The sequence below is a fragment of the Staurois parvus genome, unplaced genomic scaffold (assembly GCF_062004578.1).
Source record: "Staurois parvus isolate SC_StPar_1 unplaced genomic scaffold, SC_StPar_1.0 ptg000014l, whole genome shotgun sequence".
NCBI lineage: Eukaryota > Metazoa > Chordata > Amphibia > Anura > Ranidae > Staurois > Staurois parvus.
In genome coordinates, this window is record NW_028317810.1 from 10,082,218 (window position 1) to 10,105,773 (window position 23,556).

General features: G+C 41.0%; 1 protein-coding gene across 3 annotated transcripts in view; it reads right to left on the bottom strand.

The window, feature by feature from the left end:
- Nucleotides 1-23,556, bottom strand: part of TAOK3 (TAO kinase 3) — a 413,079-nt gene that overhangs the window by 67,768 nt on the left and 321,755 nt on the right. For all 3 annotated transcript variants that reach the window (XM_089677299.1, XM_089677309.1, XM_089677316.1), the window contains one exon: nucleotides 3,775-4,011. In XM_089677299.1, the coding sequence (XP_089533425.1) occupies nucleotides 3,775-4,011 (237 nt within the window). The remainder of the gene's footprint in view (nucleotides 1-3,774; nucleotides 4,012-23,556) is intronic.

Sequence of the window (23,556 nt, forward strand, 5' to 3'; positions counted from 1 at the left end):
TATGGGGAGATATAATCAACATGCTTGGTGTAGAGTTATTTACTTTAAGATCATCACAAAGGACAAGAGGGCACTCTTTACAGCTGGAGGAAGAGATTTAACGTCCAAATGCGGAAAGGCTTCTTCACAGTAAGAGTTGTAAAATTGTGGAATAGACTCCCTCAAGAGCTGGTTCTGGCCAGCTCAGATTGTTTTAAAAGACCTGGATTCTTTCCTAGACACACAAAATATAACAGGATACGAATATTTATAGGCAAAGATGATCCAAGGTATATCCAATTGCCTCCTGGGGGATCAGGAAGGATTTTTTTTCCCCGCTGGAGCAAATTGGATCAAGCTTTATTGGGGTTTTTTGCCTTCCTCTGGATCACCTATGGGTATAGGATTGTATATATACACTGCTCAAAAAAATTAAAGGAACACTTTGAAAACACATCAGATCTCAATGGGGAAAAATATTATACTGGATATCTATACGGATATGGACTGGGTAATGTGTTAGGAACACAAGGATGCACCACGGTTTGATGGAAATTAAAATTATCAACCTACAGAGGACTTAATTCAAAGGCACCCCCAAAATCAAAGTGAAAAAATGATGCAGCAGGCTAGTCCATTTTGCTGAAATTTAATTGCAGCAATTCAAAATGGTACTCAGTAAATTGAATGGACCCCACATGCTTGTATGCATGCATGACAATGTCGGGACATGCTCCTAATGAAACGGAAGATGATGTCCTGGGGTATTTCCTCCCAGATCTGGACCAGGGCATCAGTGAGCTCCTGGACAGTCTGAGGTGCAACCTGGCAGTGTCGGATGGACTGAAACATGATATCCCAGAGGTGTTCTATTGCATTTAGGTCAGGCGAGCATGGGGGCCATTCAATGGTATCAATTCCTTCATCCTCCTGGAACTGCCTGCATACTCTTGCCACTAGAGGCTGGGCATTGTTGTGCATAAGGAGGAACCCAGAACCCACTGCACCAGCATAAGGTCTGACAATGGGTCCAAGGATCTCATCCCGATACCTAATGGCAGTCAGGGTGCCATTGTCTAGACTGTAGAGGTCTGTGCGTCCCTCCATGGATATTCCTTCCCAGACCATCACTGACCCACCACCAAAACGGTCAATGATGGCACAGGCAGCACAACGTTCTCCACAGCTTGTGTAGACCCTGTCACAACTGTCACATGTGCTCAGGGTGAACTTGCTCTCATCTGTGAAAAGCACAGGGCACCAGTGGTGGACCTGCTAATTCCGGTGTTCAAAGGCAAATGCCAATCGAGCTCTATGGTGCCGGGCAATGAGCATAGGGCCCACTAGAGGACTTCTTGCCCTCAGGCCACCCTCATGAAGGGCTCATCCTCTTCCTCCTTGCACAAAGGAGCAGATAACGGTCCTGCTGATGGGTTAAGGACCTTCTACGGCACTGTCCAGCTCTCCTAGAGTAACTGCCTGTCTCCAAGAATCTCCTCCATGCTGCTCTTGAGAATGTGCTGGGAGACACAGCAAACCTTCTGGCAATGGCACGTATTGATGTGCCATCCTGGAGGAGTTGGATTGCCTGTGCAACCTCTGTAGGGTCCAGGTATTGCCTCATGCTACCAGTAGTGACACTGAACCTAGCCAAATGCAAAATTATTGAAAAACAGTCAGAAAAGATGAGTAGGGAAAAAAATGTCAGTGGCCATTTCGGTTTCGAGGGTCATCTCATTGTTGCCCATCTAGTGCACCTATTGTTAATTTCATTAACACCAAAGCAGCTGAAACTGATTAACAACCCCCTCTGCTACTTAACTGACCAGATCAGTATCCCAGGAGTTTAATTGACTTCATGTTATACTCTGATTAAAAAGTGTTCCTTTAATTTTTTTTGAGCAGTGTATTTTTCCCCCCTTCTATTGGTTGAACTGGATGGACTTAAGTCTTTTTTCAACCAGCCTAACTATGTAACCCCTATGTAAAACACTTATTTTTACAAGCACTGCAAAGATCAAACACACTGGTGTGTATGTGTATATAAAAATGTATATATATATATATAATATTTATTGCTTATTTATGTCTTTATATTAGCGATAAAATAAAACACAAAGTTATATATAGTTGACATGTAGATTTCACACACACATATACTGTGTATAATGATTGGGGATTGATGGGAAAGCGATATTGCTTCACCAATCTGTGAATTGTTTTACATATGAGGTCAGTTTATTTTACATAATACCAGCTTTGAAGTGCACAGTTAGAGAGTGATGACCAGTCTTCCTGACTGCTTATCACTGAAAAGCACTTCTATTGGCTTATGATGTAACAAGAAGCAGAGTGACATATGCCGACATGCTGTGCATGTCTGGTCAGATTAGCTCAATCCACTCTTGTAAAACTAAAATTTGAAAGTGGCACAACTTGAGAAAGGTGACTCAGAATGTTTTTACCTATAAGGATTCATACATGCCATTAATACTTATGCTTAATTAAGGATGTTCCTTAGTTTATTGTTCAGAGGGTGGGATATGTGCAAAGTATGGTCAGACTGAATGTATTGTGGAAGGCCCAAAAGGTTATATAGGTATGGTAAATTACATAAACAGGAAAAACAATTTGATAAAAAACACATTTTACTCTAACTAAATAAAACATGGGATGGTGGTCAGTAATCTTCATATATCAGTATACCACATTGTTATCTACACCCTTACATCACTGTACCTACTGCAGTACTAGTCACATTTTGCAGCAAGCAAAAAAAGTTGATGTTTTGTTATGATATAATACAGTTCAATCAGCAACATTGTAAAACACTTCAAGGTAAACCAATCAGAATGCAAACAGCTGAGAGTGAAATTTTAACAAGTGTTTGAACGGTTGCTATAAATTACCGCACTGTACTTTTAAATAAACCCCAGCTATCTTAATAGACTAAATGTTCAATGTGCAATGCTACTGACAAATCTGTGAAAGAGCCATAATGGAGTAAGGAACATTATTTAAGAATACAGTACTACAACTAACTTGCAACACAAATTTACAAATTTGTCCTAAATACTATGGGGTTATCTACTAACAGTACATGGTGCAAAATCTGGTGCAACTCTGCATAGGAAACAAACAACTTCCAGGTTTTATCAAAGTTTAATTAAACAAGCTGTTAGAAGCTGACTGGCTACCATGCCCAGCTGCACCAGATTTTGAGTGCACCAGGTTTTAGTAAATTTCCTCCTATGACTTCCAGAAGAGGAGGCGGCATAATATAATCACCTTAAAAAAATACAAAAAACTTTCAGCTTATACTATGCAGATAAAAACTATACAACAGTTCGAGCAGAGGAAGTAGAAATGATTAACCTGAGCGGCCCACCTAACCACATGTATAAAGACATTTTCTACTTACAGTCTTCAAATCAGGGTAATATCATACTCATATGTGACACCCACCACTCTCAAAGGAACACCTGACTACTCAGCTTCAAATGGATTTTCAATGTAAACTTAAATTGGGAACGCCTGTCTACATGCGGTAACACAAGACGAGCGAAATGCAAAGCGCTATATGTAAACTGCAGTAACCCACAGACCATTTGACTTCACTTTATTAAATTCAGATCAGTACAGGATGAATTTTGGTTGACCATTATAGGTGCTGCATTTTTTCAAATCTGAAAAACCCATGTGTGTTTACCTTTCCTGTAGATTCAGGGTGTTACCGGAATCAAGATGTTTTAATAACACAACTTCTGCAGAATCACAGAATGGTACTTTCTTTACCTCTTTATCCATGCCTACGATTTGCCTCTTGGAAAGCTTTTCCAGCTCGATGGACGCGTTGTTGGCATGAGTCTCCACCTCCTTCTGCAGCTTAAGGCGGTGCTCGTCCATCTCAGCCTTCAGCTTATTCTCCAGGGCGATCAGCTGCTTCTGGTGCTGGCGCCGCATCCGCTTATATCCTGACATCTGTTCCCGCAACTCGTTCTCCTGCTCATGCTCATGGATCTGCCTTGTAACCTATGAACACAACCAAGTTTTACATTAGACTAAAACAATCCAACAAAAAAAACACAAATTTTTCAAAGTATGTGAATCTAGAAGTGCAAATGATAGAAACCACATTTTACCTTTTATCTTTATGTCCTATGCAAGAAAGAGAGTGTAATTGGTAGCTTTGGAAAACAGTTACTGCTTCAGACCCTAAATAAATGTACCGTATATACTCGAGTATAAGCCGAGTTTTGCAGCACATTTTTTGTGCTGAAAAACGGCTCCCTCGGCTTATACTCGAGTCAACGTCTGCAGATGTCTAGCAGGGGGGGCGCGAGGCTCCGTCAAGGGGGGCGCGTACAGGGGTGGGCAGAGGGCTGCTGTCTTTTACCTGGCTCCCACGATGATCCATCCAGGAAGCGCTGCTCCTTCCGTCACTCCGGCCACTCCCTCACTCCTGCTGCTCGGCTCCACCTCCTCGCCGGTGATTGGCCGCCAGAACTGTAGCTCAGGAAAGGTACACAGGCGGCCAATCACGGGCGAGGAGGCGGAGCCGAGCGTACCCGCGAAAATCGAGTGAGGGAAAAGCCGGTAAGTGTGCAGTGCAGAGGTGCTGGTGCAACCACATATGCTGGCTGCAGCAGCACCATACTGCAACAGGGGTCAGCAAGTGTCATTGGTGTCAGTGGGAGGAATAGTGCCGCATCATTGGTGTCACCGATACTAATGATGGGGCATTATTCCTCCCACTGACACCAACGATGGGGCACTATTCCTCCCACTGACACCAATGATGGGGCACTATTTCTCCCACTGATACTAATGATGGGGCACTATTCCTCCCACTGACACCAACGATGGGGCACTATTCCTCCCACTGACACCAATGATGGGGCACTATTCCTCCCACTGATACCCTCGGCTTATACTCGAGTCAATAGTTTTTCCCAGTTTTTTGTGGTAAAATTAGGTACCTCGGCTTATATTTGGGTCGGCTTATACTCGAGTATATACGGTAGGTACTTTAATTAAAGCATATGTGAACCCTTACCTTGTAAAGCAAAATTTAAATGACAGGAAAGTGTGCAAATATATATATATATATATATATATATATATATATATATATATATATATATATATATAAAAAATACTTTTTATTTATTTATTTTTTTTATAAAATAAGTGATCGCATACTCTCTGCTCTCAGCTGCATAAGGGATTTGGAGCGGTGGAGGTAGAGAAAGTGCAACACATTGATTTTCACAATGAATGGCTGTGCAGGAGGAAGTGTCAGTACATGTCTAGGTCAGTGGAAGATCCTCACAGAACAGCCAGAAAACTGACCAGGGAAGGATGTGCTTTGTGTTCTCATGCCTAGTGTGGTCAGTTTGATATAAGAAAGCAGGGAACTAGCAGGATCACTAGGTATTTCACACAAAATAAGAAAAACAAAGAACAAGATACTTTTTAACACAAGTACATGGTACAACATACACATCAGGAATATGAAATGTTGCCGGTAACATTCTTTAAAGTGTGCATAGGCAGTATTTCAGTTTCATACAGATTTCCAGGACTACATTCACATGGCCGTTTACATGCAGCCACTGGATTCAGCAGAATCTTGTGGCTGGAATAACTAAGGCATGTGAACAGGGCACGTCTTTTTTAGACCAATGGCAGGCTGACAGTGTCCACCGTTGTTCGCATGCAGCTGCGCACAAAGTGAGTACCTGTGGTTAGGGACTGATGACAAAACCTGGATGCAGCTGACTGCCTCCAGGCTTAGACATCCATCACTAACCATAGGTAACTGCTCTGTGTGTAGCTAAATGGGAACAGTGGTGGCTGCTGTCAGCCTGTCATTTCTTAAAATAACTTGAGCGGCCGCTACTATTGGCATGCCCCAAGCATTCCAGCAGCAAGAATCCAGTGATTCTTTCTGCTGCAATCCAATGGCTGCATATACACTGTGCGCACATTTATTAGGCAAGTGAGTATTTTGACCAAATCATTATTTTTATGCATACTGTCCAACTCCGAGCTGTATCAACTTAAAATTTTATTGGATTTAAGCATATTAGGTGTATTTGGGTAATGAGGGAGGGTGTGGCCTAAGGAAATCAACACCCAATATCAAGGTGTGCATAATTATTAGGCAGCTTCTTTTCCTCAGACAAAATCGGCCAAAAAAAAAAGATTTAACTCACTTGACTTTTTGAAAAGTCAAACATTTAAGAAATCATTCAGAAAGATACAGCACTCTTGAAAATGCCAAGATATTGGGGCCTGATCACAGAATCATAAAACGTTTTGTTTAAATTGTCAACAGGGCCGCAAGAAATGCGTTGAGAAAAAAAAGACGCAAATTAACTGCCAAAGATTCGAGAAGAAACAAATGTGAAGCTACCAGGAACCCTTTATCCTCCAGTGCTGTCATATTCTAGAATGGTAACCTACGTGGAGTGACCAGAAGTACAAGGTGTTCAGTGCTCAGAGACATGGCCAAGGTGAGGGAGGCTGAAACCTAACCATCACTGAACAAGACACATACGTTAAATGTCAAATCTGGGCCAAGAAGTATCTGAAGACAGATTTTTCAAAGGTTTTATGGACTTACAAGATGACAGTGGCTCTTGACGGACCACATGGATAGGCCCGTGGCTAGATCAGCAACAGCACAGAGCTCTACTTCGACTCAGACACCAGCAAGGTGGAGGTGGGGTACTGGTATGGGCTGGTATTATTAAAGATGAGCAAGTTGGACATTTTTGGGTTGAAGATGGACTCAAAATCGACTCCCCAACCTACTGCCAGTTTTTAGAAGACACTTTCAAGAAAAAGCATCTTTCAAGAAGACCATGATATTTATGCAAAACAATGCTCCATCACATGCATCGAAGTACTCCACTGGGTGGCTAGCCAGTAAAGGCCTTAAAGATGAAAGAACAATGACATGACCCCCTGAACATGACCTAAACCCTTTTGAGAACTTGTGGGCCCTTCTTAAACAGGAGATTTACAGTGAAGGAAAACAGTACACCTCTGTGAACAGTGTCTGGGAGGCTATGGTTGCTACTGCACAAAAAGTTGATAGTCAACAGATCAAGAGACTGACAGATTTCATATATGGAAGGCTTATGACGGTTATTGAAAAAAAAGGGTGGCTATATTGGTCACTGATTTTTTTTTTTTAAAATGTCAGAAATGTTATTTGTAAATTCTGAGTTGTTTATTATTCTCACTTTAAAAGATGAAAATAAACAAGTGAGATGGGAACATTTTCATTTATTTGCATAATAATTATGCCCACATAGATAAACGCCTAACAAAGCCAAACCTCACTTTTACTGTCTTAAATATTCAGGTTTGAGGTTTATTAACATTTTGGATTGACCGTGTCCAATAATGATATTAATCCACAAAAAAACCAACCAGCCTAATAATTGTGCACACAGTGTAAATGGCCATGTGAAAGAGGCTTTAGAATTAAAAAACAATCGAATTTCAATCTTGTGTTCAAGAAAAGAAATGTTTCTTCAGACAACATGAAAGATGAAAACCTGATAAAGCTATATACATGGAAGCATTCATTGCACACAATGTTTCTGTTTCACAAAAAAAAGAAAAAGAAAAAGGACTTCCTTCACTTCTCAAACTTAAGCCAATATCGAAAACATTTGCTTCGTACACACCCATTCTGAACACATGACTGAATGCCTGGTTTAATTAAAGGCTTCTTTCAAAAGAAAGCGTCTTGCTGTACTCTCTGGGGAACATACCAAACTGAAGCATTAAGCACATAGAAATGAAACTGTCTTTGTTTAAGAGACAAATATTTTAGGGTGCAACACAATTGAAAAATGCTCAGTTGCATCTATAAGAAAACATCAAAGTGCAAAGATATGTATAGGGGCTGCACAGGTTAACTGCTCGTTTAAGTTTAGGTGAGAGAAATACAGCAGTATTACCGGATTCTCAAATGCACTCTTAGACCTTATTCACACTTGAGCATTTTTCTGCTGGTATTCCTACACCTGACTACCCCTTACTCCTCATACACACTGGGTGTTTTAAAAAAGTCAGTAGCCTTAGCTGTATACAGTCACATTAAAAATACAAGTTTTTCTGCATTTTTTAGTGTTTTTGAATTAGCGTTTAGCAGCATTTACAGTTTTTAGCGTTGTTTTTTTTTACACACACACACAAAAATTTTGCTAAAAAACCTCCCAAAAACACTGGTTTGCCGTGTTTTACCGCATTTACCAGAGCGTTTTTACAGCTAAAAAAAAACTCCTCTAGAATCCCACTAGTTCTGGGGTTTTTTTCCAGACAAAAAAATGTGATTAAAGCCTATGTGTGCATGGACACATAGGATAACATGCTGGGGAGTTTAACTGGCTATAGAAAAAAACACCAAAAGCAGCAGCTGTAAAAACATGCAGTGTGCATGGGGACTCAGGCCGGGGTCCCACTTGTGCGGCGCGGTATATCGCATGTGAATTGCATAGGAACCGCACCGCATTGCTGTGTAAATCACATGTGAATGGTGTGCGGTGCGATTTGAGCTATACATTTAGTATGGCTCAAATCGCACCGCATCCACACCAAAAAGGTGTAGGATCCTGTTTTTGGTCTGCACTAGAATCGGATCACATGGGTATTCACACCTATGCGATCCAATTCTGCACATTGCACAACGTTTTGCGGACCGATTTCGAGGTGTTGTTAACTTAACATACACACCCGCAGTGGTTCGTATGAACGGGGTGCGATTGTGATGCGGTGCGGAATTTGCACAGAAAACGCTGCGAATTCCGCACCACATCAGTGTGAACCCGGGCTTAAAATGATACTAAAGGCCCCTTTCACACAGGCATTTTGTTTTTTCATTTTTCATCCATCTGTTGATGGATGAAATATGGACATCAAAGCATCTCTATGGGCAAGCGGATATAAGCACATGACCATCCTTTGAAATCCGCTTCCGTTAACATCCGTTTTTTTAAAAAAGGAAGAAAGCCCTATTTTTGTTTCTTAAAATAAATAAATGAATAGAACAGATGAAAAATGGATGTAAATGGACAGCAAGCTGGTTCCTCATTTTCTGGGGTCCCCCGTCAGCGCTCCTGGCCCCTCTCTCCTCCTGGGTGCCCCCAGAGCAAGCAGCTTGCTGTGGAGGCACCTGAGAAGGTGCGCTCCCTCTGTATGTCAATGGCTTACATGCATTTGCACACGTGTTTTTATGCCTGAAGAACTTATATCCAAAATAACTCTTGCCCCACCCAGTAAACTACTGAAGCTTGATACAAATGTAAAAACACCTTTTGCTTGTAATATGCCTGCAGTCGCCTACCAGAGCATTGGGAAGCACCATCAGCTAGAAGATCAGGTAAGTAAAAGTACCTTTCCAGAACCCCATACAGAATTCAGCAGTTAAAGGATAAGTTCACCTTTTATAACATGTTACACCTGTATTCAGGGTGTATTGTGTAACATGTTACAGCTACAGCACCCTCCTTCCAGTGACAGCAGGTCAGGGATCTTCTGGGGATGCTTCCTGTTAGTGTGTTACTGCCTCCCTGTATCGGAGGTGCGAGCAGACAGCTTACACTGACAGTTTGCATGAGCCCTGCATTGCAACCGCTATCTGCTGATTGTTTTTACCTGCAAAAAGATGTGCATTTATTTTATTTTTTTTTTTTAAAGATGAACTTAACCTTTAAAACATCATGGACACAAGCCTCTTGCAAGGGAGGACTTTTGGTTTTCCTGGTCTTGGGCTTTAAATTAATTCAGTTATGGTAGAAAAATGGAGGCAGCCATTGCTGACCATTGCTTCAGAAAGCATTTATGTTTCAAGAGATATTGAAGAAGTATGATTTTTCTTAATTTCCTGATCTGCATTCTTATGCTCCATGCACACTAGCATTTTCTAAAAACTCCTAGAAGCTATTATAAGCATTTTTTATGCTCCTATAAGCTAATAGTGTTATCCTATGTGTCCATGCACACTAGTTTTTGGGAACATTTTCCTGGCAGAAAAAAAACGCTGAGTGCTCCTAAAACGCTACTACAAGCTGACACAACACTATTATCAGCATTTTTCATCCAGCGTTCATCTTCTAGCATTTTGTGAGCTTATAAAATAAAAATGTGCATGGAGCCTTATTCTGGGTCAGCAACTCAAACTTAGAAAAGCAGTGGTTGAGAATACCAGCCAGGTAACCAGCATTTTGTTTTAGATGAAGGTCTGACAGGTTTATTTTAAAGTTGCTGAGACACTTTCAGGATATTAGGCTGTTTAAAGACTCATATTATGTGCACGGTCTCATCTTTAAGTGTAATAAATATCTGAAAAACAACAATGATCCCTATTATGTGGTAAGTGGTACACACAACTGCTTCCACTGAGGCCATATAAACTTAACCCAAGCATAGAAACTCCATTACATCCAACATACTCTAAAGCTGGTGTACAGAATCTTTTTTTACTCTTCATAAAATATACATATTTTATGTGGGCAACATGTATGTTATTAAAAATATTCTAATATTAATATCTGTGAATTTGAGGGCCATGAAACTGTTTGGGTCTATAATAGAGCCAATACATTTGCGCACTTACAGTCATTAAGTCAACTACATTTTTGTAAGAATGTTCAGTTCACAGTTTAGAAGACCTGTAGGGGTAGCTGTATGAGGAGCACAAAGTAGGGTCCTTGGTTTGTCTGTTTGTCAGAAAAATATGTGCTTCAGTCGTGGAAGTTGACAGAATTTGTTGATGGAGGCAAATTTGGGATAGAGCCTTTAGATGGGGGAAACCTATGCTGCATTTGGTTTTTTAATTATCATGGGATTTAATTCCGGGCTATCAGCCTTCCAATGAGTAAATGACCCAATGGCCAAAATGACTTCCTGTTCCGTGAGTTTAGACCCTGAAAAAGAAGCTTTCTAAATCAGACAGCTAAAACAGATACTGTTTCTGCAGTAGGTGGGGGTGAGACCTATCTAGGTCTGGAGACTGTACAGCTTTAAAATCTCAAATAGCATTTTAGCAGGGCAATGGGTGGGTATCTTGTCATCCAATGTATATAAGAGTATGGGATGAAAAGGCGGAGAGACAATTACTGTGCATTCAGTAGCTCGCATTTCTGAGGCCAATTCATGAGAAGAGCCAATACATACAGTTAGGTCCATATATATTGGACACAGACACAATTTTAGATTTTTTAAGGTATTTACCAAAACATACTCAAGCTATAGTTATATAATAGATATGGACTGAAAGTGCACAATCTCAGGTTTAATTTGAGGATATGTACACCCAAATTGGAGGAATGGTTTAGGGATTACAGCTCTTAAGAGTAGCCATCCTCCCTTTTTCAAAGGACAATTGAATCAAAAGCTGTTTCATGGCCAAGTGTGGGCTACTCCTTTGTTATTTCTTCATCAATTAAGCAGGTAAAAGGTCTGGCGTTGATTCTAAGTGTGTTCTTTGCATTTGGAATATATTGCTGTGAACCTACATCATGCGTTCAAAGGAGCTGTCCATGCAAGTGAAACAGGCCATTGTAAGGCTTCAAAAACTAACCAAATCTATCAGAGAGATAGCAGCAACATTAGGAGTGGCCAAATCAACAGTTTGGTACATTCTGAGGAAAGAAGAACGCACCGGTGAGCTCAGCAACATAAAAAGGCATGGACGTCCACAGAAGACAACAGTGGTGGATGATCGCAGGACCCTCTCTATGGTAAAGAAAAACCCATTGACAACATCCAGGCAAGTGAAGGACACTCTCCAGGAGGTGAGCTTATCATTGTCAGTCTACAATCAAGAGAAGTCTTCATGAGAGCAAATACAGAGGGTTCACCACAAGGTGCAAACCATTCATAAGCCTGAAGAATATAAAAGCCAGATTAGACTTTGCCAAAAAAAATCTAAAAAAGCCAGACCAGTTCTACAAAAACATTCCTTGGCCAGATAAAACTAAGATTAATCTGCACCAGAATGACGGGAAGAAAAAAGTGTGGAGAAGGCTTGGAACAGCTCAAAGATCCAAAGCACACAATGTCATCTCTAAAACATTGTGGAGGCAGTGTGATGGCATGGGCATGCATGGTTTCCAGTGGCACTGGGTCATCGGTGTTTATAGATGATGTGACAGAACACCAAAGCAACAGGACAAATTCTACAGTGTTTATAGATGATGTGACAAAAGACAGAAGCAGCCAGATGAATTCTGCAGTGTTTAGAAATATACTGTCAACCCAGATTCAGTCAAATGCAGCAAAGTTGATTGGACAGAGCTTCACAGTAAAGATGGACAATGATCCAAAACACACTGCAAAAGCAACCCAGGAGCTTTTCAAGGAAAAGAAGTGGAATATTCTGCAATGGCCGAGTCATTCACCTGATCTCAACCCAACTGAGCATACAATCAGGTCCATAAATATTGGGACATCAAAACCAATTCTAACATTTTTGGCTCTATACACCATCCAATAAGTTCTAAAGTATTTGGCTGAATATAAGCAGATAATATTGCCCGAAACACTTCAGAATTCATCCTGCTGCTTTTGTCAGCAGTCACATCATCAATAAATACAAGAGAACCAGTTCTATTGGCAGCCATACATGCCCACGCCATGACACTACCACCACCATGCTTCACTGATGAGGTGGTATGCTTAGGATCATGAGCAGTTCCTTTCCTTCTCCATACTCTTCTCTTCCCATCACTCTGATACAAGTTGATCTTGGTCTCATCTGTCCATCAAATGTTGTTCCAGAACTGTGAAGGCTTTTTTAGATGTCGTTTGGCAAACTCTAATCTGGCCTTCCTGTTTTTGAGGCTCACCAATGGTGTACATCTTGTGGTGAACCCTCTGTATTCACTCTGGTGAAGTCTTCCCTTGATTGTTGACTTTGACACACATACACCTACCTCCTGGAGAGTGTTCTTGATCTGGCCAACTGTTGTGAAGAAAACGTCCATCCTGTTCAAGCATTTACACAGCTGAAAACCAGCATCAAAGATGGCCACGCTGCTCCTTCTGTTTTTGCGTCTGACGTCACGACTCTGACGTGTTTCGTCACTTCCGACTTCTTCTAGAGGGATCATCCCTCGAGAAGAAGTCGGATGTGACGAAACGCGTCAGCCGCAAAACCGGAAGGAGCAGAGTGGCCATCTTTGATGCTGGTTTTCAGCTGTGTAAATGCTTGAACAGGATGGACGTTTTCTTCATTGAATGTAAGCAGCAATAAATTTGTTTTATTGCTTATACACTCCACTGAGTCTTGCTCTTCTCTGCCCTATGAGGAACGGGGAAGACTGCATTGAGCATATCCACAAGGGGAAAGCTGTATATTACCCTGGAGTGTTCTGAGTTGAAAGACGGTAATAGTATTTAACCCTACCAGAGTGGTGGCACATTTTGGATTATTGCACTTAATCACAAGTTATTTGCTGTGAATTTCACCTCACGAGTGGGCTGTGTAGGTGGATTCACCTTATTTATAGTATATTTTATATGTGGGATTCACTAAAGAGTTGTGATATTATTTATTAATTAAATTATTATTTTTTTTTCCTTGCTTTTCACAAGTGTTTTTGCATGGTATCACAAATATTGTATTGTTTTAAAGTTAATGCACTATATTTAGTTTATTTTTTTTTTTAAGTATCTTGGATTTGAAGTGATGAATGGGACATTTTTCAACGTTTTAAGACCTAATAGTGTGGACTTGTGGTGGACTATTTTGAATTTATTTAGGACATTTTGAAGTTAAGAAAGGGGATTAGGATTTTTTAATGGTCTGAAGAAAAGGTCTCTTATATTTGTACTTTCAAGGGTGAAAGGTTTACTTTTCTTTGGGGATACTTAGAGAATTTGGTTTCTGCTTCTTTTTAAGAATGTTCCAGTTGTTTTGGCCACGCCTAATGTTTTTGCTATCTCTCTGATGGGTTTGTTTTGTTTTTTCAGCCTAATGATGGCTTGCTTCACTGATAGTGACAGCTCTTTGGATCTCATCTTGAGAGTTGACAGCAACAAATTCCAAATGCAAATAGCACACTTGAAATGAACTCTGGACCTTTTATCTGCTCATTGTAATTGGGATAATGAGGGAATAACACACACCTGGCCATGGAACAGCTGAGAAGCCAATTGTCCCATTACTTTTGGTCCCTTAACAAGTAGGAGGCACATATGCAAACTGTTGTAATTCCTACACCGTTCACCTGATTTGGATGTAAATACCCTCAAATTAAAGCTGACAGTCTGCAGTTAAAGCACATCTTGTTCATTTCATTTCAAATCCATTGTGGTGTATAGAGCCAAAAATGTTAGAATTGTGTCGATGCCCCAATATTTATGGACCTGACTGTACATTTCACTTGCTGAAGGCAAAAATAAAGGCAGAAAGACCCACAAACAAAGAACAACTGAAGATAGCTACAGTTAGAGCCTGGCAAAGCATCAGAAAGGAGAAAACCCAGTCTTTGGTAATGTCCATGGGGTCCAGACTTCAGGCAGTCATTGCCAGTAAAGGATTTTCAACAAAATATGAAAAATGAACATTTTCTTTATGATTATATTCATTTGTCCAATTATATTTGAGCCCCTGAAAATGAAGGGACTGTGTATAAAAACGGTTGCAGTTCTTAAAATTTTTACTTGATATTTATGTTCAACCCCTTGAATTAAAACTGAAAGTCTGCACTTCAAATTAATTTGGATTATTTCATTAAAATTATTTCTGGTGGCATACAGAGCCAAAAGTATGAAAACTGTACAGTTGTGTTCAAAAAAGTTAATAAAGCTCAAAATCCTTCTAATAGCTTTTATTTCCATACACACAAATGCATTGGGAACACTACACATTCTATTCCAAATCAAAACATGAAGAAAAATATATCAAATTTGTGTTGTTCCTCTAAAAAAATTGAAGAAACGTGAATATTAGACGGTTCAAAAAAATAGCAGTGCTTGTATTCTTCTATACAAACTCAAACATTCACTATATAAAGTGAAAAATGTTTGAAGATTTTGCTTTCCTTTGAATCACTTAATTAATATTTAGTTGCATAAGCACTGTTTCTGAGAACTGCTGTACATCTGTGTTGCATGGAGTCAACCAACTTCTGGCACCTGTGAACAGGTATTCCAGCCCAGGATGATAGGACTACATTCCACAGTTCTTCTCTATTTCTTGGTTTTGCCTCAGAAACTGCATTTTTGAGGTCACCCCACAAGTTTTCTATTGGATTAAGATCCGGGGATTGGGCTGGCCACTCCATAACGTCAATCTTGTTGGTCTGGAACCAAGATGTTGCACGTTTACTGGTGTGTTTGGGGTCGTTGTCTTGTTGGAACACCCATTTCAAGGGCATTTCCTCTTCAGCATAAGGCAGCATGACCTCTTCAAGTATTCTGATGTATTCAAACTGATCCATGATCCCTGGTATAAATAGGCCCAACACCGTAGTATGAGAAACATCCCCATATCATGATGCTTGCGCCACCATGCTTCACTGTCTTCACTGTGTACTGTGGTTTGAATTCAGTGTTTGGGGGTCGTCTGACAAACTGTCTCCGGCCACTAGACCCAAAAAGAACAATCTTACTTTCAGCAGTCCACAAAATGTTGCGCCATTTCTCTTTAGGCCAGTCAATGTGCTCTTCGGCAAATTGTAACCTCTTCAGCACATCTTTTATTCAACAGTGGGACTTTGCGGGGGCTTCTTGCAGATAGCTTGGCTTCACATAGGCGTCTTATAATTGTAACAGTACTCACAGGTAACTTTAGACCTTCTTTGATCTTCCTGGAGCTGATTGTTGGCTGAGTCCTTGCCATTTTGGCTATTCTTCTATCCATTCGAATGGTAGTTTTTCGCATTCTTCCACGTCTTTCAGGTTTTGGTCGCCATTTTAAAGCATTTGCGATCATTTTAGCTGAGCAGCCTATCATTTTCTGCACTTCTTTATAGGTTTTCCCCTCTCCAATCAACCTTTTAATCAAGGTACGCTGTTCTTCTGAACAATGTCTGGAATTACCCATTTTCCTCAGAATTTCAGAGAGAAATGCACTGTAACCAGCATGTACAACATTTGCTGCCTTCCTTCCTTAAATAAGGGCAATAATTGCCACCTGTTTTTCAAAGAATGACTGACCTCACTAATAGAACTCCACACTGCTATTATTTTGAACATGCCCCTTTCAATTAGTGATTCAATTACACAGAATCAGCAGCATGCATGTCATGACTGTTGGGTCTGTTGGATTTCTATTACTCTACTACACCTGCTAGTAAATTATTTGTCATGTAGAAATATCATTTCTACCAAAAACAGTGATTGATCAGGTTAGTGATGTCTGACTGCTATTATTTTGAACACAACTGTATATGGACCTAAATGTATTTACCTTTAGGGCAGGGCAGGATTAACATAGGGGCTATTTGAGCTGAAGCTCCAGGCCCCTACCTTAATACAGGCCTAGCCACCCAAACAACACAGGTCGGGATGGGGGTTCATAGGAGGGAATTTTATTTACATGTACCTGTATGGCAAGCCAAGCTCTATAGGGATTTAATAGTCAAGTGACACGCTTTGTCTCTTCCCCTAACTTGCACTATATTCATGTCCCCCAGCACTTAACTTGTACCTGTCCAGCACCCCATTGACGAAGCAGGAAGCAGCAAGGCAGAATTCTAGCTCATATTCTGCCCTGTGGGAAGTGCTCTGCTCCTACAGGCGAGTGGAGAAGTGGGATTACTATAGGCAAAAGTGTGATTGCACTAGGGTAAAAGGACTCATAGCAGGTGCCACATTAGCGTCCAATTTGCTCCCGCCATGTGCCCCATTAGCGCCTAACTTGCAATTTATCATCCCCTAACTTGTGTCTCTTGCACGCCGTCTCGCTGCTCTCTCTCACTATAAGCTGACAAACCCTGCCCACCACCTCTAGAACCGAGCACTGCTTTTGATTGGCTAAAAGTCCTTTGGAGCGGTGCTCTAGTTCTAGAGGTGATGGGTGGGGTTTGTTAGCTACAGTGAGAGAAGCAGGATGGGGCACTGTAGGAAGAAATTAGGTTTTAAAGGGGTGCAGGATGGGTGAAAGTTAGCTGCTAATGGGATGTAAAACATGCACTCTATTTGCCAAGTAAGGCCATGCTTGTCCCCCCAACACCCCGCTCTACATCCCCCACTTTCATTGTAGCTGGCAAAGCACCAGTTACACCTGGGAGAGAATATGGGTACAGAGTCTACTTTGCAGGTTCTTGATAGGCTATCTTGGGCTCGTGTGGTTGGGGATGTGCTGAGGTGATGGGTGAAGGTGGTGCAGAGTAGACTGACCAAATGTCAACAGAAGACATACTGACTACCCCAACCGCATCTCTCTGTCTCTCTCTACCCCCCCCCCCCCCCCACTCCTCTATTTCACCCTCTGCCATTCTCTTAGCCCCTCAGTTTCATCCCCCTCTTTCTCTCTCACACCCTCTTCTCTATTTCACCCTATGCCCCTTTCTTAACCCTCCCCCCCCCCCGACTCTACACCCCTGCCCCCTATCAGCCCCCCCACCCGGCTCTCTTTTACCCTCTGTCCCTCTCTCACCCTCCTCTATTTTACCCTCTGTCCCTCTCTCAACCCTCTCTCTTGACCCCCCACCTTCTCTCACCCACCCATCTCTATTTAATTTACATTGTTTTAATATTTAATTTGTTTTAACAAAAAATTTTTTGCGTTTTCCTTTAATTTTTTTTTCCATAAAAAGACCCCCCAAAATCCTCATCACCAGGCCCATGATATTCTTAATCTGGTCCTACATTAGGGATCAAGTTCAAGCAAGTTCACCTGTACAAGCAAGGTTTTTACTAATCAAGACCGAAGCTCCCTTGGAGTATACAGAGTAAGTAAAATGGAGGGCCTTTTGGTCCCAGGGATGCTTTAAAAATATGACCTTAACTATAAATGAGTTTTCCATATTAAAACAATGTAGGGGCAAAATTTTAGATAAATTTGAGATAAGACTCCTGATACTCCATTAAACTATCCTAACCTTTGTGCATACCAGTACTGAAGCATGAGAGATTGTGGAGCCGCTCAGAAGCTGAGTGTAAGAAAAATCACCTCACCAGCAAATACAGGGGAGCGGTGTCCAAGTGTCAATCCAGTCGCTTACATAGAGAAAGAAGAGACACCGCTCACCACCTGCACAGTCCCATGTGTAGAGGATGGCCTTGGCCGTCACAGCGGCCATGCCTTTGACGCGTTTTGATCACAGAGAAGTGTACACCAGATCACCCATAATACAGGAAAATGCAAAATTATAAGAAACTGAAAATTGTTTAACGGCATAGGCAATGCTGCATAAGAACCACAACAAAGTATTAAAACAAGTCTCATAGAAACACAGCCTCTAAACTGTACTCAAGCAAAAACTGTATTGGGGAAGCCTATACCCCTGAATGAGGAACAGTACAAAAATGAAAACCAGTACAACATGCTGCTAGTGGAATATTGGTCAGTTTCCACAGGGCTCCATGATGAGGCGCCTTCTCAAATACAGAGATTTTAATTGTGTGCCCAGAGATATAGAGAGCTGACTACAGCAGAGAGGTAAAAGAGGATCATGAGAAAATATACTTGTGATTACTGATGCCTCTGATATAGAACTGTGTTGGGATGAGAACAGAATCATTGCATGTGGAATGTTTGAAGCCAGCCTGTCCTCCTGGAGTTTTAGAAAACATGGTGGTATCGCCATCTACCACCCGCAGCCTGTTGGGGCAAAGGAGGCTTTATTTAAGGATCTTATCTCATGGCCTTTTTAAAATCTCTGAGTAGGAGTGATGCTGGTGCTGTATTACCTACGAGTAGTCTGGAAAGATGAAGAAATGGCAATTCTCCTAAATCTCTGGTTGATGATTGTGAGTTTTCATGTGGATCAAGTCATAATACAGGTAGTTGCAAAGAAGAACAAGGAGCATTCAAAAGCGCTGTCAAGTGGGAGTAAGTACTGGATAATTCTCTTCATGGGAGCAGTTATTTTTAGCTGGGGAAAGTGGCAGTTGATTGAACACCATGCATTGCTCTGCATGGGCAAAGCAAAAGTTCACATTAAATTGGAAAAGTACCTCACACTTCATCTACTTTTAGAACTACTGAATCCAATGCTTTTTCATTAAAGAGCAAGTCTAGCAAAAAAAAAATATTTTTTTTTAAATAGAGTGAGAGTGAAAGTGAAATAGAGTGGGAAAGGATTAGAACCTCTGTCAAAAACTTTACTGCTATCTGAGACTGTTAGAGAAATTTTCCTCACTTACTGTCATGGTGACAACAAAGCCTCACATAGCAGTAAAACTTGACAGTTTCTCCCTTCTTCCCCATTCCGTCCAAGAGCTAAAAAAAAAATGGCTGGACATATACTAACTCCAAAGTCTAGCCCACTATTTATCAATGTTTTTTCAGTCACAGCCCCCTGTAAAATTAAGCACATTATTCTAAAATATCAAAAACGAAACAAATACTGTAGTTTTACATGTCATGGCGGCATCCACACACGTGGGCCAGCTAATCTTAGAGGTGATTTATTCCTCCATCTTTACAAACTGGTACTATTCTAGCTTTTCTCTTTTCCCTCACTTTTACATAGTCTGGGTGAAAAAAGACAAAAGTCCATCCAGTTCAAGCATTAAAAAAAAATAAAATAAATAAAGTTATAATCCTATACAAACAGTTGATACAGAGGAAGACAAAAAAAACCCCAGCAAAGCATAATCCAATTTGCTCCTGCTGGGACAAAAATTCCTTCCTGATCTCCCGAGAGGCAATCGGATATTCCCTGGATCAACTTTACCTATAAATGTTAGTATCCAGTTATATTCTGTGTATCTAAGAAAGAATCCAGGCCTTTTTTAAAGCAATCCACTGAGCTGGCCAGAACCAACTCTTGAGGAAGTCTATTCCACATTTTCATAGCTCTCACTGTGAAGAAACCGTTCCGTGTTTGGTGATTACATTTCTTTACCTCTAGACGTAAAGAGTGTCCCCTTGTCCTCTGTGATGACCTCAGGGTGAATAGCTCTATACACCGCGTTCACTATATGAACCACTGATGTATTTATACATGTTGATCATATCCCCCCTTAATCTCCTCTTCTCAAGAGAGAATAAATTCAGTTCATCTAATCTTTCCTCATAGCTGATCTCCTCCATGCCTCGTATCAGTTTGGTTGCCCTTCTCTGTACTTTCTCCAGTTCCCCAATGTTCTTTTTGTGAATTGGTGCCCAAAACTGAACTGCATATTCCAGATGAGGTCTTACTAATGATTTGTACCGGGGTAATATGATATCTCTCGCTCTGGAGTCTATACCTCTTAATACAAGAGAGGATTTTGCTCGCTTTAGAAACCGCAGCTTGGCATTGCATGCCATTATTAAGCTTGTGATCTACCAGAACTCCCAGATCCTTCTCCACCATTGATTCCCCCATTTGTACTCCCTCTAGTATGTATGATGCATGCATATTCCTGGCCCCCAAGTGCATAACCTTACATGTATCAACATTAAACCTCATTTGCCACATAGTTGACCAATTAAACAGTGCATTGAGGTCAGCTTGTAAATTGAAGACATCCTGTAAGGACGTTATTCCACTGCACAACTTGGTGTCATCTGGAAAGACTGAAATGTGATTTTTAATCCCAGACCCTGTATCATTTATAAATATATTAAAAAGTAAAAAAATAAGGGTCCCAACACTGAACCTTGGGGTACACAACTGACGACCCCAGACCGTTCAGAGTTTGAATCAGTAACCACTACTCTTTGAATACAATCTTTTAGCCAGTTTTCTATCCATTTACATACTGATTTTTCCAAGCCCGTAGACTTTACCTTACACTTTTGACACAGTTCCCCACACATGGCTAACGCTTTTACAAAATCCAAGTATACCACGTCCACAGCCACCCCTCTGTCCAAGGTTTTGCTCACCTCCTCATAAAAAGAAATCAGATTTGTTTGACAACTTTTTTCTTTCATGAATCCATGCTGTCTGTTGCTTAAAATATTTTTTTCCAGCAAGAACTCATCTATGTGGTTTTTTATTAAACTCTCCAGTATCTTCCCAACTATAGAAGTTAAACTAAAAGGTCTATAATTACTTGGTAAGGATTTTGACCCCTTTTTAAATATTGGCACCACATTTGTCGTACGCCAATCCAGTGTTACTGTGCCAGTCATTAAATAGTCCCTAAAAATGAGAAAAAATGGCTTTCAAATGGCAGAGCTCAATTTTTTAAGGAACTGTGGGTGTATGCCATCCGGTCCAGGTGCTTTATTCACCTTTATACTGTCTAGATATTTTTGGATCATATTAATTGTGAACCAATGTGGATCATCTGGAGCTGTGTCAATACTATGCCCTTTATGGACAAGAGCTCCAACATGCTCCTTTGTATACACAGAGCTCAAGAAGGTATTAAATAAATTTGCCTTCTCTTTGTCCCCAGTCACCCACTCTAGATTATTTTGTAAAGGGCCTACATGCTTAGACCGGACCTTTTTACTATTAATATATTTGAAGAATTTTTTGGGGTTGGTCCTGCTATCTTTTGCAATATGTCGTTTGTTTTCAATTTTTGCGACCTTTATTTCCTTTTTGCATATTCCGTTATATTCTTTGTAATGTTTAAACGATGATAGCATTCCTTCATTTTTATAATCAATAAAAGCTCTTTTCTTATTATCTATAGCTTTTTTAACTTTGGCCGTAAGTCACATAGGTTTGATTTTTAGCCTTTTAAACTTGTTGCCCATGGGAATATATTTTGCAGTGTGTTCACATACAGTCTTTTTAAAGAACTCCCATTTCTGTGTTGTGTTCATCGATGCCAATATTCCCTCCCAGTCTAAGTCTTGGAGAGCAGCTCTCAGCCTTGAAAAATTAGCTCTCTTGAAATTGAGCATTTTTATTTTTCCCGTGTGTGCTCCCTGTTTACAGCTAACAATAAATGAAATCATGTTATGGTCACTGCTACCCAGATGTTCTTTTATATGGACATTCATAATAAGCTCTGCATGGTTTGAGATTACCAGGTCCAGCAGAGCATCATTCCTTGTAGGGGCTTCTATGAACTGTACCATAAAATTGTCCTGTAGTAGGTTTAAAAATTTTTGCCCTTTAACTGTTCCTGCACTACCATTACTCCAGTCCATTTGCGGGTAGTTAAAATCCCCCATTATTATCACTGTCCCAGCCCTTTCGATCTGTGCAAGGAGCTGAGTTTCCACCTCCTCATCAACACTGGGAGGCCTATAACAAACTCCAATGATTACCTTTGAAGTACGTACCCCCATGTGCAGTTCCACCCATAATACTGCAGCCTCATCACACTCTCCATCAACTAGGTCCTCTGTCTCTATGTGAGAAGTGATCTCAGAGTTAGTGTGAAAGACACCACCGCCTTTCTTTTTTACTCTGTCTCCCCGAAAGAGAACATAGCCAGGAATATTAATGGCCCAGTCATGTGAAGAATGAAGCCAAGATTCAGCAATACCAATTAAATCATAGTTCTCTTCATGCACCAAAGCTTCCAACTCACCTATTTTGCTTGGCAGACTTCTGGCATTGGTGAACAAACACTTGAATTCATTGACACCGTGTTCACATGTATTTATTGGTATTTATCACATGTATGTATTGGTACAAATGGTACCAATTCCACTGGTTGTTTGTAACATGGGAACCTTCTTATCATCTGCCATAGCCTTCCCTCCATCTTTCCCCATTCCACCCACCAATAAGTACTGACCGCTGTCTGATCTGTCTTCCCCGTTATAATCTAATTCTCCCTTGCCCCTTGATCCTAGTTTAAATACTGTTCCATCCTTCCCACAAACCTCTCCCCTAGCACAGGAGACCCCCTTCCATTTAGGTGCAGACCATCACTAGCATATAGGTTGCACCCCAATGAAAAGTCAGCCCAGTGCTCTAGAAACCCAAATCCTTCTCTCTTACACCAGGTCTTCAGCCATACATGGAGTTCTCTAATCTTCCCCTGTCTTTACTGAGTTACGCATGCCACAGGTAATATTTCAGAGAATATCACCTTGGAGGTCCTTCCCTTCAACTTGCAGCCTAGTTCTTTAAATTGATTCTTAAGCAGCCTCCACCTTCCATGTATTCTGTCATTGGTTCCAACATGAACCAAGACAGCTGGGTCATGCTCAGCCCCTCCCAGTAATTTATCAACCCGGTCCACCACATGCCGAACCCTGGCACCAGGGAGACAGCAAACCATTCAGTTTAGGAGATCCTGGCGACAAATTATTCTATCAGTCCTTTTGATTATAGAATCCCCTACTACCACCAGCTGTCTAGGCCTTCCTGCACTACCCTCACCACCCCTTCAAGATGATCTGCCCTCCTGGCTGTTAGGGTTAGCAGTGACATCCAGGGCTGCCACCCCTGAGCTTGCCACCTCCACATCTTCGCCCAACTTAGCAAATCTATTTGGGTGCTCAAACCCAGTGCCAGCCTTCCTTTTCTGTGAGCC